General features: G+C 37.3%; 1 protein-coding gene across 3 annotated transcripts in view; it reads left to right on the top strand.

The window, feature by feature from the left end:
* LOC150083773 (uncharacterized) overlaps window positions 1-14685 on the top strand; it is a 158132-nt gene that overhangs the window by 82852 nt on the left and 60595 nt on the right. For all 3 annotated transcript variants that reach the window (XM_090377479.1, XM_090377481.1, XM_090377480.1), the window contains one exon: window positions 11290-11364. In XM_090377479.1, the coding sequence (XP_090233605.1) occupies window positions 11290-11364 (75 nt within the window). The remainder of the gene's footprint in view (window positions 1-11289; window positions 11365-14685) is intronic.

Below are 14685 nucleotides of genomic sequence, written 5' to 3'. Positions count from 1 at the left end.
TACTACTTTTAGTTGAATTATTCACTTAATATTTGCTGAATATTTCATAGAAATGTATTTAATGGATTAAATAATTCCATTAACTGCATTCGTGGTAGTAAAATTTGTGGTAGTTAGCATTAGCATTAGTAGAGGCATATGATGCAAGAAAGCAAGCTTATTCGGCATCAGCCAAAAAAAAAAAAAAAAACAACCACTACTCCCATTTCACCCCTCAATTCGTTCGAAATACCTGTCCAGCTGAGCCTTAAATTTGTTTAGGCTATCAACTTCAACAACAAGCGATGGAAGTCTATTCCACAAACCAACTGCCCGCTGGCTAAAGGCGAATTTCCGCACATCTATCCGACATCCGTCCTTCCTCAATTTGAATTTATGCCCTCTCAGGTGATTATTCTGAGCAAGAGGAAGAATTCCATCGGCATTGAGCATGCTCAAGCCATTCAAAGCCTTGTACACCTCTATCAGATCACCTCGGCGATGCCTAGTCTCCAGGCTCTGTAATTTGCAAAACTTAAGCCTTTCTTCGTAAGAGCAACCCTTTGTTCCATTCACTAATCTTGTTGCCCTTCTCTGTACTCGTTCCAGCAGCTCTACATCCTTCTTGAAATGAGGCCTCCAGACCTGTATACAGTACTCAAGGTGTGGCCTGACCAATGCCTTATACAAGGGAATAATCACATCCCTGTCCCTGCTAGAAAAATTCCTGTATATCATTGACAAGACACCATGAGCTACTCTTGCAGCTCGTCTGCACTGCTCAGAGAACTTCATATCTGCCTGCACAATTACCCCCAGGTCCTTTTCATTCTCTACCACTGTCAGCGTAGTACCACAGAGTTGATACGTTGATCTGGGGTTACTGTTTCCCATATGTAGTACTTTACATTTGTCAATGTTAAACTTCATTTGCCACCTCTCAGCCCATCTGCTCAACCTTTCCAGATCCTGTTGCAGCAGCATAGTATCAGTAGTGTCCTTAACAACCCTGCCAACCTTTGTATCGTCTGCAAACTTGGACATTAAGCCTGATACACCATCATCAATATCATTTATAAATACAGAAAACAACAATGGACCCAACACTGAACCCTGAGGAACTCCACTAATAACATTAGTCCACGTTGAGCAGTGTCCATTGATTACCACTCTCTGTCTTCTGCCACTCAACCATCCCTTTATCCATAGCAGCAATTTGCCTCGAATGCCACACTTCTCCAATTTGTGCAGCAGTCTTCCATGCGCAACAGTATCAAAAGCCTTTCTAAGATCCAAATATATAATATCAAAGTTATTCCCTGCATCCAGTTCTTTTGTGACTACATCATAGTATCCAATCAAATTGGTCAGACAAGACCTGCCCTTAACAAACCCATGCTGTGTCTGAGCTATAACTGAATTCTTGTCCAGATGATCCTGCAGTGTTTCTTTAACCAGTGCCTCCATTAATTTTCCTGGAACCGAAGTTAAACTAACAGGTCTATAATTACTTGTGTCAGCCTTTGATCCTCCTTTGTGAATTGGGGTTACATTTGCACATCTCCAGTCCATGGGTACCTCCCCTGAGTCCAAAGAAGCTCTCATAATTATGGCTAGGGGTTTGCTTACTTCCTTTGCTGCCTCCTTTAATATAACTGGATAGATCCCATCCACCCCGGGTGCCTTTTTTATGTTTATCCTCAACAATTTCTCCTCCACTTTCCTCTCAGTTATTAGAAAATCATCTAGCTCACTGCCAATGTTTACTTCACCTACGACATTCCCCTTCCTGAATAACTCCTCATGTGTGAATGTAGATGCAAAATACTCGTTTAGATTGTTAGCCACCTGAGCTGGATCCTCAACTGTTGAACCATCAACATCCAGTGGACCAATCTGATTCATCCCTTTCCTTCTTGAGTTTAAATAGGTAAAGAACTCTTTTCTGTTTTTCTTTGCATCCTTTGCCAAGGATTTCTCATAATCTGCCTTTGCCTGCCTAATCTCCTTTGTGACTTGGTTACAGACCAACTTATATCTATCATAGGCTTCCACGTCACCCATTAATTTGTATGTATCCCATGCATTTTTCTTCTCTGCCATATGTCTCATTAGTTCATCTGACAGCCATTTAGGCCTGAACCTTGAACAATATTTCTTGGTTGGTATGTAAAGCCTGGTAGCTTCCAAGATTAGTTCTTTGAATGCTTCCCATTTTGAATTTGCTGTTGGTAACATCATCAGTTGGTCCCACTGTATAGAATTTAAATACTGTCTCAGACCAGCATAGTCTCCTTTACGAAAGCAAAAACCCTTCCCTTTACCTCTGATGGTAGTTACCTCCTTGAGTAAATCCCACTTCAGCACACTGTGATCACTGCCACCCAGTGGTTCATTTATCTGCAGATTCCTAATGCATGAAGAATCACTACTGATAATCAGATCAAGAGTATTACTCCCTCTAGTTGCCTCCCGAACATGCTGGTGTAGAAAACAATCATCCAATAAATCCACAAAAGCCTTGCTAGTGTGTGAGTGACCAACCCACAAATTCCAGTCAATATCTGGGAAATTAAAATCCCCCATTATAAGACTCTCTGATTTACTGGCCCACTCTATTTCCCTGTACAGTATTTTATTATACTCATCAGAGTCATTAGGCCTATAGCACACTCCTACTCTCAATTTTGATTTACCTATGCTTATGTCACACCAAACTGACTCAACACTGCACTGTCCAGCGATGTCAACTGGCTTCACTTCCTTGGATTTTATGTGTTTTTTAACTAATAGCATAACCCCTCCTCCCTTCCTATCCTGTCTATCCTTTCTGTAGACGTTGTACTCCCCAAATTCCAGTTCTGCATTCCTTATATCTGTGTGACACCACGTCTCTGATATCCCAACAATATCTGCCTTTGATGTTTTGAGTAATACCTCAAATTCATCAAATTTATTTACTAAACTCCTAGCATTAGTGTACACGCAAGTATACATGCACCTGTTTCTATTCTTAGCTACCCTAACACAACCCATGTGTTTACTTGTACCGCAATGACTTCCAGCAGTCTCTGAAATATCCTGCATCTTGTTTTTCAGGCTTCTGCTCATTCCAATAGAAGCAGCGCAAGAATCTCTTTCACTTCTGCCCATGGCTACTGTTAATCCATTAGTCTTTGTCTCCCCCCAAGCTAGCAGTTTTCCGACCCACCTAACACTGCCTCGATAGCATCAGCAAATATTCTTGCACCCTTTCTATTTAAGTGTATCCCATCCCTGTAGAAGCAATCTCTCCTGTTAACAAGTACAGTCCAGGCTGAAAAAAATTCTACCCCTTCAGCCTTGCACAATCTTTCCAGGGCCGAATTGATCGACAAGGCTCTCATCATATACTCCCTCCTATCGTGTCTGGGCAGAATTGCAGACACTTTCAAATTCAACCCTACATCACGGCTTTTTTTCAACAGTGACCTGTACTTGTTAAGTAATTCCGCTGGTCTCCTACTCTTAATATCATTAGTGCCAACGTGTACAACTATATCACCTTTTGTGCCCTTAAAAGATGATATCCGCTCTACAACGTCATCAACCTTTGCCCCTGGCAGACATACCCTGGTCCTGTTCCACCTATCCTTTTTACAAAGCATGTTCCCCGTTTCCCTGACAATTGAGTCACCAACAACTACTAGTTCCTGTTGGACCAGCGCATTCTGCCTTGGGGGCTGCCTCTGTGTTGCAAGATGACCAAGTCCAAGCTCTGGTGTTGATGTGGGCAGCTGAGAGCTTGATGGGCCCCTCAATTTATTTCCTTCGAGGGCATCCACCCTGTCCTTCAAGGTCTCATATAGGCCCATAACAACGCCGAGTTGTCGCCTAATTTCCTTGCACTCCTTGCATCGTGCACACACAAAGACATCCCCCATGGCAGTATCATGTCCCGTACCCGATTGCTCCGCAAACATCAAGCAAACAGTGCATCTTAAAAGGCCGTGATTCAGGGGGCAACCGCCCCCCTCAGTTCTCCCCTGAGTCACTGCACTCCCATTAGCTTGAGCCTTTTGCTTTGCTGCTCTGGTCAGAGTCATGATTTCGATTTAAATGTCAATAAAATTACAATTTCAGAACAAAATTAAAACCTTAAACTTGTATCTTAACACAGTTAACACAGTTAACTAGTTGCGTTAGTTGCGTATATAGAATCTTTTTATAAATCTAACAAATATTTCATAAAAAGATGAATAACTTATTGCAGAGTTATACAGGTTTTTAGCACAGTCATAGACTAATATTTGAATTGCCATTCTTGTATGGGCAGTTTTTTCCAAACTGAATTTATTATAATATAATTATAATAATATATTATAATATATAATATATTGTATTATATTATAAATACAGGTCATCCTCAACTATCATCAGTTCGTTTAATTTTGTCAGCTGTAATCCTCATTTATATCAAAATTGAATTATTATCCTTGTGTGGGCAGTTTTTTATAAATTGAATTTATTATATTATTATAATATAATTAATTTGGTGATATTACAGTAGGGCCCACTCATACAGTAGATCAGTTCCAGACCTCCACTGAAAAGTATAACATAGCCTTTTTTTCACTTGCAAATGTGTATAAAAGCCTAATAACATGTTTACACTATCATCTGCTGTAAACAGACTGAATAATAGACAGTAAAATGGCACCCTTTTCAGATTCGGTTGATGAGTGTATCATGCTGAAAAATGCTGAAAAAGCAGAACAAGCGCAAAACATAATGAACATGGATATAATCGAAAATTGCTGTATTAGCGGAACACTGAAAAGTGGGCCCTACTCTATTATCTCTCTATACATTAAAAAAGTTTTCTTCCTAGTGATATTTATTCAAGCCAATGGGAGAAGAAGGTGGGGCAATTACATCACTACAAATGCGCAGGTAAATAATTACATAGGTTGTGTTGTTTCCTGATTAGATTTCAATCAGTGCGGTATATAATATTAGTATAATGTTATTATACAAATAATAAAATACTAAACTATTTACAATCATACCTCTACTATATTGGGATGATGGGTCCCTTTATCAGTTGGCATTAATATACGCAAAAACGTTTCGATGGAACATCAAATGATGCCAGGCATGGTCATGTATTAGACAGTGAAGCATGTGCACGAGGTTGGTGAACTTTAAATGGAAGGAACACAAATGGGTTACTGTGCCGAATCAGATGCTGTTGACAATATAGAGCACGTACATAGACGCATTTCAAGGCAGCTGCCTCCATAACATTCACCAACCTCATACATGTGCTTCACTGTCTAATACATGACCATGCCCAAAATCATTTAATGTTCTACTGTAACGTTTTTTGTATATTAATTAGAAGGGACCCATTGTCCCGATATAGTTTGTATATTTGTAAATAGTTTAATATTTTTTAAATATTTGTATAGTTTGTAAATATTTTAGTCCTGCTCTTTCAGATGCAGCAGTATTCCTCATGCATTATGGAATCCAAAGCAAAAGACGTTTTCTTAAGTGACCTATGTAAACACAGGTAAATAATTACATAGTGATATTTATTTGACTTCGAGAATGCCATGTGGTACAAGTGGGTGGGGCAATTATGTCACTACAAATGCACAGGTAAATAATTACATAGGTCATTTCCTGATTAGATATTTATCATGCGTTTCGACAGGTGTGTCTTTAAGTAGAAAAGATTTGACTTACTCCCTCATACCACTACATTTTACATAGAAAAGAGTGCATGGAGGTATTATTATATTATATTTATAATATAATAATACAGGTCATCCTCAACCATCATCAGTTCCATTTATAAATTTGTCAGCTTTATATCAAAATTGAATTATTATCTTTGTTATTGCTTACTGCAGTTTGGACTTACTGCACTTGTATCAATCTGATACACATAATTTACATAATGCAAATACAGTAATAGCACAGTCAATATAATAAAATTTACATATGTTCAAATCATTAAAAATTTGATACACAAGAAAAAATTTTTTTCAGTAACATTTATAGCATGATCTTGAGTCAGTTCTGGGAACAAATGAACACATCAACATTAAAACTTCTCAACATATTCTGGTGCTGAGAATCTGTGTATATTTAGTGACTTAATTTTACCTTTAAAATGTTTTAAAACAGTTAAGAGGAACCCTTCTCTTCTCCCTGTGTGTACGTGGAGGTTAAAGACAACCTTTTGGAAGTGATCATTATCCCATGATAACCACTCTATGCAGTGGGAGACATTGCTACCCATCGAGGATAATAAAGTGGAAAATTGATTACGCTGACTGCAAAGTTTTCAAACGTCTGGCAACCTTCAGTACCACCACAGTCTGCAAGGAGCCAAATAATGACAGTGAGGCACATCATTGAAAGTATTGTCCAAAGAGCAGCAATTGTAATTCCAAAGACAGCCACGTGGTTTCTGCCATTTCCAAACCTATGGAATGCAGAATGCACAGCAGCAAGAAAAAAAAATGTGGGGAAAATTTCACTGTTATTCCACCACAAATAATCTGATGGCCTTCAAACATGCCCACACAAAAGCACATTACATTAGACGTCAGAGTCAAAAGGAATCTTGGATTTGCTTCACATCATCCATCCAACCAATCTAAGCTAGTCTGGGACAAAGTCCAGAAAATTAATGACAGATACACAGTGTCCACTACATTGATCTTAAAACATAATGGATGTGCAATTGCAGACTGAACTGCAATTGCCAACAATTTATCGGAGACATTTGCTAAAGTGTCTGCTGACACATCTTATACCCCTGAGTTTCTGGCCCTCAAACAAAAAGCTGAAAAGCAGCATTTGAAGTTATCTTCAAATAACTGGAGGCATACAACCAGCTTTACAACCAGAATGGTAATTGAAAGTGGCACTATCCCAGGTGAGTGCTGTTTAGGTCAGGTGACATCCATTATGAGATGAGTAAACATCTTTCATCAGAACTGTGGATTGGCTGCTCTGTTTGCTCAATAGAATCTATATTGAAGGCCAGTTTCTGGACTCCTGGCATAAGACAGTCATGCTTGCCTTCCTGAGCCAGGAAAGGATCCAAAATTTCCAAACAATTACCACCCAATTTCTCTAACAAAGCTGCATGTGTAAGGTGCTGGAAAGGTGTCAATGCCATGTGATATTTAGAAGCAAATGACTTTCTTTGTAAAGTAGAATGTGGCTTCCGAAGGAACAGGTCAACATATGACCATTTAATAATATTGGAAACACCTATCCGAGATGCTTTCCTCAAACACGAGCACCTAGTGTCACTTTTCTTTGATATAGAAAGAGCGTACGACATGGCTTGGAGATTTGGAATCTTAAAAGATATCTATAATCTCGGTGTTAGAGGCCATCTAGCCCCTTTTTTTTTTTCTTAATTTTTTACTGAAACGCTAATTCCAAGCTCGTGGGGTCGATTTTCTGTCTCTCACCCTTTTTTTTGCTGAGAGGAGATTTTCCCCCAAGGATCAGTACTAAGTGTTATGCTTTTTGCTATCAAAGTTAATTCTATTATTGAACAACTTCCTCCAACTGTAAATAGTGCCCTCTTCGTTGATAACTTTAGTATCTTTGCACAGTCATGTAACATGAGAATTATTGAAAGACAATTGCAGCACACCATTGACCACGTCAGCTCTTGGGCAATGGCCAATGGTTTCAGGTTCTCTTCACAGAAGACATTTGTACCAGCTTTTGTCGCAAATGGAACATTCATCCTGCTGCAGAATTAAATTAGACAAACAATTACTCCAGTACCACCCGAGAAAAAATCCTTGGGGGATTGTATTCGATAGTAAGTTGACATTCCTTCCACGTATCTGTCAACTGTAGATCAAATGCACTGAAACTCCTTTGTGCCATCTCATCTAAAAATTGGGAGCAGGCCGCTGCACTTTAATCTGCCTCTATCATGCATTGGTCGGACATAAAATAGACTACGGATTCCAAGTTGTGCATCTGCCAGAAACAGTGTACTACAATGGCTAGACCCAGTTCACTACCAAGCCATCCACATTGCTACTGGAGCATTTCAAACATCACCTGCCCAGAGTTTATACATCAAAGCAACTGAACCACTTCTTTCGCTTTGATGAATGCAATTGTCACTAAAATATACCTTTAAAATGAAATCCCTGCCAGACCACCCTCCGAGGACATCCATTTTCAGGCCATGATGGTAAAATTTGTATAACACTCATCCAAGTGCTAAATGAATGCCATCTCTTTGGTATTCATATCCAAGAGCTGCTCAGATATCTTAATATCACAGTGGACAATGTTGCCTTGTCACTGAGGTGGCTCCTTCTACTCTGGCATACTCGCATTCCAACGTGTGACTTCTCCATTCATAACAGGGGAAAAGCCAGTACTTCACCATCTGTCTGCTTACAGTTCTATAGTTCCCGTCAATCTGATTCGAGATATTTTAACTGAGTGTCCATGTTATTGATGCCAATGTGCTATATATTACCACTTTTAGTCATCTGACTGAGCTTATACACTCAGTCAGATTTTATCCGACAACAACCATGTGTTAGCTATTTTTAAATATTTAAAGTCTTTAAACCTATTTATTCTTATTTAAAAATATATTTTTTATACTAATAATATACCCTTAACATTATACCATTTGACTTAGTGATGTAATTTTTTTAGGTAGGTTACTTAAATATTTTAAATAATTTTTTTCATGACTTGGTTTTGGTGCATTATAGCCTTAGTTGCTAATGCACCAGTAAAACCCAAATGCAAACCAAACATTTGCTTGTGGTTCTGAGCATCATCTCATTGAAAATAAAGAAAATGTTTACAGAAGAGACTTTCCATCGTTCAGTCTGCTAGAATTTGAAGCTTTCTTGTTGGTTTTTGTACACTTGTGGCTTCTCCTGCCTTCCTTGCTGGCACATTCAACAAGTTGGGGTTTTTATTTTTTATTTTGTTTTTTATTTTATTTTATTTTGTTTTTTATTATATAGTGCATTTTTTTTATAATTTTTGAGCTTTGCTTAACCCAGTAAGAGTTTGTACAGTAGTTGCTAGCATCCTCATGGAAAGGACTTTACGGAACCAGGGAACTACATTCCAAATGATCGTTGATTGATAGTTGCTACTCAAACAGCACCAAAATAACACCACACATAACTGAATTTGCTGATATCAGCATAATCACAAAGAAACAAGGCAGATGTGAGTCTTGAGGAACCAATATGATATAGATAAATACATACATACCCATTGCAGACACATTGTACTCCCCATATTCATAGCCTGCAACCTGTGTCCAAGTGGCACCACATTTCTGGTGTAAGTCAGAAATCCATCTCTTGTTGCCATTGAAAATATGCCAATGTTTATATTTCAAGTATTGAAATATTTGCATAATTAAATATAAATTTATTTATCCTGTCCAACATATCGTGATTGTGTTCTCTTTATTAACAACATAATGTCTTATAACTTGGTTACAAAAACCCTGTTCTTGGATATTTATTTTTTTCTTTCAATTTTTTTTCAACCATGCGCACAGGACAGTACAGAACAGTGGATCCCCGCTTTACGATATTAATCTGTTTCAGAGACACCATCATAATGTGAAAATATTGTAATGTGAACCCAATAACACTTTGTTTTTTAGTAATTCGTTCCAAGACCTTGGAAGTTGAAATTTTAACTATATTACTAAGCTATTTATCTCTTTCTTTTACATGACATTGTACATACACAAATTCAGTACAGTAAATTTAGTCAAATAAGCACAACACAAAAAATCACTTCAACTAAAGGATGCAAAAACAAAACATGCAGCCAGTTCATTTGCAAACGCTGCTATTGGCTGAGAAGGACCACATGATCTGGTTGGAGAAAATCGTAAGCCCATTGTAAAGTGAAATAAGTAGGCACCAGTTAACATGATCACTGGTCAGCAGAATCAGCTGCTTTATAGAATCAAATATCAAAACACCAATTCAAATCCTTAAAATGCATTACACTTTCATCGTTATCATATGTTCAGTTATAAGTCTCAATTTTGAATGCCTTTGTGATATTTTTCTAAAGCACATTTATAGAGGTCACTACCATAAAACAATTTACAGTTTCCAGTTTATTCGACTTTTCTGTTAGTACAATCTATTATAAACGGGTAGTAAACTCGATCTATTGCATTTGCGATAATACTGATAGCTGGAATTATGTGGGTTTTTACATTATTATGGTGAAATATGTCCCTCTTCCATAAATTCTTCAGTCATATAAAAAACATAAATAAATTTTCAGAATCTTCTCTTTATTCCTACTTTTGGAGCTTCATAAACTTGTTACTCCATATCTCACTTGCATGTATTGTATTAGTTGCAATTTGTGCATGCTGTGTTCTTGCCATTTATTTGTTATTATTTACTTATCTTTTTTATTGTTTTAAGTTTTACAACCAAAAAAAAGGTCTGTGAACAGAATTATCAGTTAGTATATACTTATTACAGTATTAATTAAGCTATGTAAATAAGCATAAATTTATTTTTATTTTGCTAACCTGTGGGAAATATTCTTCCGATTTTCACATATCATTTAATTTTGTTAATTGGTAAGGTAATAAAGTATAAATTTTTGCTTTATATCTTTACTTTTATAGCCTCTTGATAATATTCCTATTATGATAATATTCCTATTAATATTCCTACATAGTCATATTATGAAGGTACATATAATACATACATAGACAAATTTTTAGACTAGTTTTTCTTATATATTTCATACTTTGGAACGGAACTCCTTTATTACTATGGGAGCCATAACTCAGTATTCGTGTTTTCGGTATTCGCGGCGTTTCTCAGGAACGTAACCCCCGCGAATAGCGGGGGGTTTACTGTATACAGTATATATTTTATTCTTTATATAGATGTACTAAGTAAACATCAATTATAGATCACCACAAAATTAAAAAGATACTGTACACCTTTTTATAATGAAATAAACAGATAAATTTTTAAAAAAATAATAATAAGTTTAAGCAACTTAAACCCAAATTACGTGGCACCCCTGGAATGTTGTTGTGGCACCTCGGTTGAAAACCACCATTCTACAGTTATATTTTAGTTATAATATATTAGTTTTAACTGCATTGTGTTTATTATCTGCATAATTGTAAACTTCCTCAGCAAATTTTTGTTAAAATAATTTTATATATATGAATAAATAATTTTATATATATTTTATATATGCATCTGAATAACTGGTATTTATGAGTGTTCTGATTATTACTAGATTCTGGAAAAGGCAACCAAAATTTTGGTATATCTTTCTGCTGGTAGTGAATTGTGCAGGCATCGGTTGATTCAGGTACTTGATCCTAAGAATTTTTTTCATTGGTATTGGCAGACATATATGTATGGTATGATGCCTTAGTATTAGTAGTACAGGTGATCCCCGCTTAATGCTGATAATTTGTTCCAGAAAAACAGAGCGCTAAGTGAATCCATGCTAAGCGAGTGCCGCTTTCCCATAAGGTAATATATGTATTTGTGAGTTGCAGGCAGTGTCATAGGATATTGCCTAATCAATAATAAACGGTAGTGAAAAGATGCATAAATGTCGGTAAAAATATTTAATATTCAAATATTTGTACATATAAAATATTCTGCATTATGTACATATATAATTATATGGTAATTACTTGCGCATCAAAATTAAACTTAAAATTCTAATTAAAATCATGAATTTAATTGATCTAAATTGATTTTAATTTATCTTGCTTAATTTTTCTTGAATTTAATCATGAAAAATGTGTTGATTTTGGTCCTCTTCCTGTAAACTAAAAGGGGTTTTAATTTTAAATCCCCCTCATCATTACCACCCAACAATAAAGTCAAGTGATCCTTCGCCACTTTCAAACCTGGTGCGTTTTTTTTCTTCTTTCAATATGAAACTTCTTTTAGGCATTCGTTTCCAAAAATGTCGTGCTTCGTCTATGTTAAAAACTTGTTGAGAAGTAATAAAACATAATACCCCTCTTCAATAATTTTAACAAGTTCTTTTTTGAAAGTTTTGGCTCCTTGATCTGCACTTGCAGATTTTCCCTGGATTTTAAATCTATTCAACCAGCCCTTACTAGTTTTAAATGGTTCCACATTTTTTTTTTAGGTGAGTTTTCTTCAGATCATCATTTGGCTAATCTCTCTCTCTCTCTCTCTCTCTCTCTCTCTCTCTCTCTCTCTCTCTCTCTCTCTTTTTTTTTTTATAATATTTAACTTAACTGAATTCTGCATTGGATATTATCTTCAGTAAAATTAGTTTGTCTCTCCATTTCAATCCTAATACCTAACCTAGCCCTAGTTGCTTGCAGTGGAACAGCTGTCTTTCCCACTGCTAAAATTAATTCTTTATTTTTTATAATTGTTCTTACAGTTAAAGCTGACAGTCCTAAATTATGGAACACATCTGCTTGTCGTTGATCAGAATCGTTTTGCTTCGGAATGTCTAATTTAATTTTCAAATTCAGTCTTTTTCTTACATTTGTAGTCTTCATACTGCGTCCAGACATTGTTGCTTTTTCATTCTTATCCTCCATTATTAACTCTTCGAAAATGTAATTACGTTGGTTGCATTAATTATGATACAATGTTCTAGTAAACTGTTCGTTACACATGATGTCTAATACTGTACTGAGTGATGACTAGAATTCAGATAAATGCATATAACGCAAATATTACAAGCAATATACTTGATCATTTTTTAAAATGTTGAACTCGGAACTACATAACAAGTCACTGTACTGCAATTAAATTAGCGTACAAGAAAATTTCACTGAGCTTGAGAAATTCTCAAGTCGGCGTGGGAAACGTTTTAATGCTGTTTTTGCTATTCATTTTCAAGCTATCGACTCCATCAGATGAAACATTTTCATTAAATACGTCAATAATGCAATCTTCTGTATGCTGGTAAAAGAGTGTTATAGTTAGATAAGAGTTATAATATAATAACAGCGTTATAGTGAATCAGCCTAAAGCAAACCATGTTATAATGAGGGCCTGCTGTAGTGGCAAATGGTGCAAGAAAGCAAGCTTTTACAGCATCAGCCAAAAAAAACATTTCACCTATCCATTCCATCTGATAATTTGTCTAGCTTTTCCTTGAATTTATTTAAGCTGTCCACTTCCACAACAATAGACAGAAGCTTGTTCCAGCAATCAACAATTTGGTCCTTGAGGTTGTCACAGACATTCTCAGATATGCCAGACAAGCTGTTCTTGCTACCTGGGAGTCTAAAACGCTGATGGAACTGATATTTGGGTGACTCTCAAGTCAAAGTGGACCCAATTTCGGCGAAGTCCGGACGGTCTATGACAGCCAAATCCTCTGCTTGCACCTTCACGATGGTGGGACTGTTAGTAATTCTGGGTATAACCTTCATGCACAAGTACATGGTGGGTGACCACCCAGGTGTGACCCAACGTAAGCAGGGGTCGAGGTGTGGCACCCACACCACATGGAGGAACGCCGCCCCCTCTATGTTACCAGGCAGTACTAGGTGGTAGATGACTCACATCAACCGGTGAAATACCACCACTTTGCTTATTGGAGGCTTGAAGTGGTGGAACCCATGTTTAGTCTCTAGAGCTAAGTTCCGGCCAACCCTTCCCTATCTCTTCCATCATGCAGTATGATTGATGATTTTTGAGGTTATGATGAATGTCGTGGCGAGATCCAATATTCCTTACATTTCGAGGGTACAGCTCTAAAACGGTGTTCACAGGCCGGCTGCTAGTTAGTACACCGGACTGAACCTATTGGTAACTCTCTAGGAAGCTTCCGGATCAGCTAGTGTATAATCTTGCTACCTCTACTCTGCCAGATAGCGGGCGCCTCCGTAGCCAGGTGGGAAGGAACAGCAGTGCGTAGCACGCTTCTTGATTAGACCGGGGTTCGAGCCCGTCACCACCAAATACGGAGGATGCGGAAAGGTCAAGGAATGACCACCGCATATCATGGAGCAATATGGCCTTAGTTGCTAATGCTCCTGAAAACCAAATAACAACAAATAACATAACAGCCAGATAGTGACTGGAGGGAGTCCGAGTAGTGTGTATGCGGGGAGCATTGTCGAGGCCACGTTATGTCAAGGATCTGGGTATATTCTTACCACATGTACGCCATATCCAAAAATTTCATTACTTCATACAGCATGTCCCACCCACTTTTTCTTACTATTGAATACACCATGAATTGTCAAAATAATAGAGCAAGCTTATCTGCGAAAAGATCTAAACCTCCCAAGGACTTCCTAATTCATTTCACAAATATACGTGGTCTCAATTCTAATCTCAACGATGTCCATTTCCACTTGCAGTCTTCCAAACCCCATGTACTTTTTCTGACTGAATCTCAGTTATCAGTTGATTCAACTACTGCTCATCTCAGATATCCAAATTATTTGCTGTATGATTCCTTTCGCCTCAAAGGTGGTACTTGTGCATATGTCCGTTCTGATATTCCCTGTCAGAGACTTGGCAATTTGGAATCTCCTCTCTTTGATCTTCTCTGGCTTAAAATCTCTCTACCTCATTGTGTAAAATTCATCTGTTGTCTCTACCGTTCTCCCAACTCCACTAATCACTTGGAGCTCTTTGACTTCCGCTCTTTGCAACTTGACTTTCTCCAGTC

This window comes from Mastigoproctus giganteus, chromosome 7 (assembly GCF_048544385.1).
Source record: "Mastigoproctus giganteus isolate SK-2022 chromosome 7, ASM4854438v1, whole genome shotgun sequence".
NCBI classification, from domain to species: domain Eukaryota; kingdom Metazoa; phylum Arthropoda; class Arachnida; order Uropygi; family Thelyphonidae; genus Mastigoproctus; species Mastigoproctus giganteus.
Note: the sequence above shows the minus strand (reverse complement) of the source record. Positions and strands in the feature narration are given on the sequence as shown.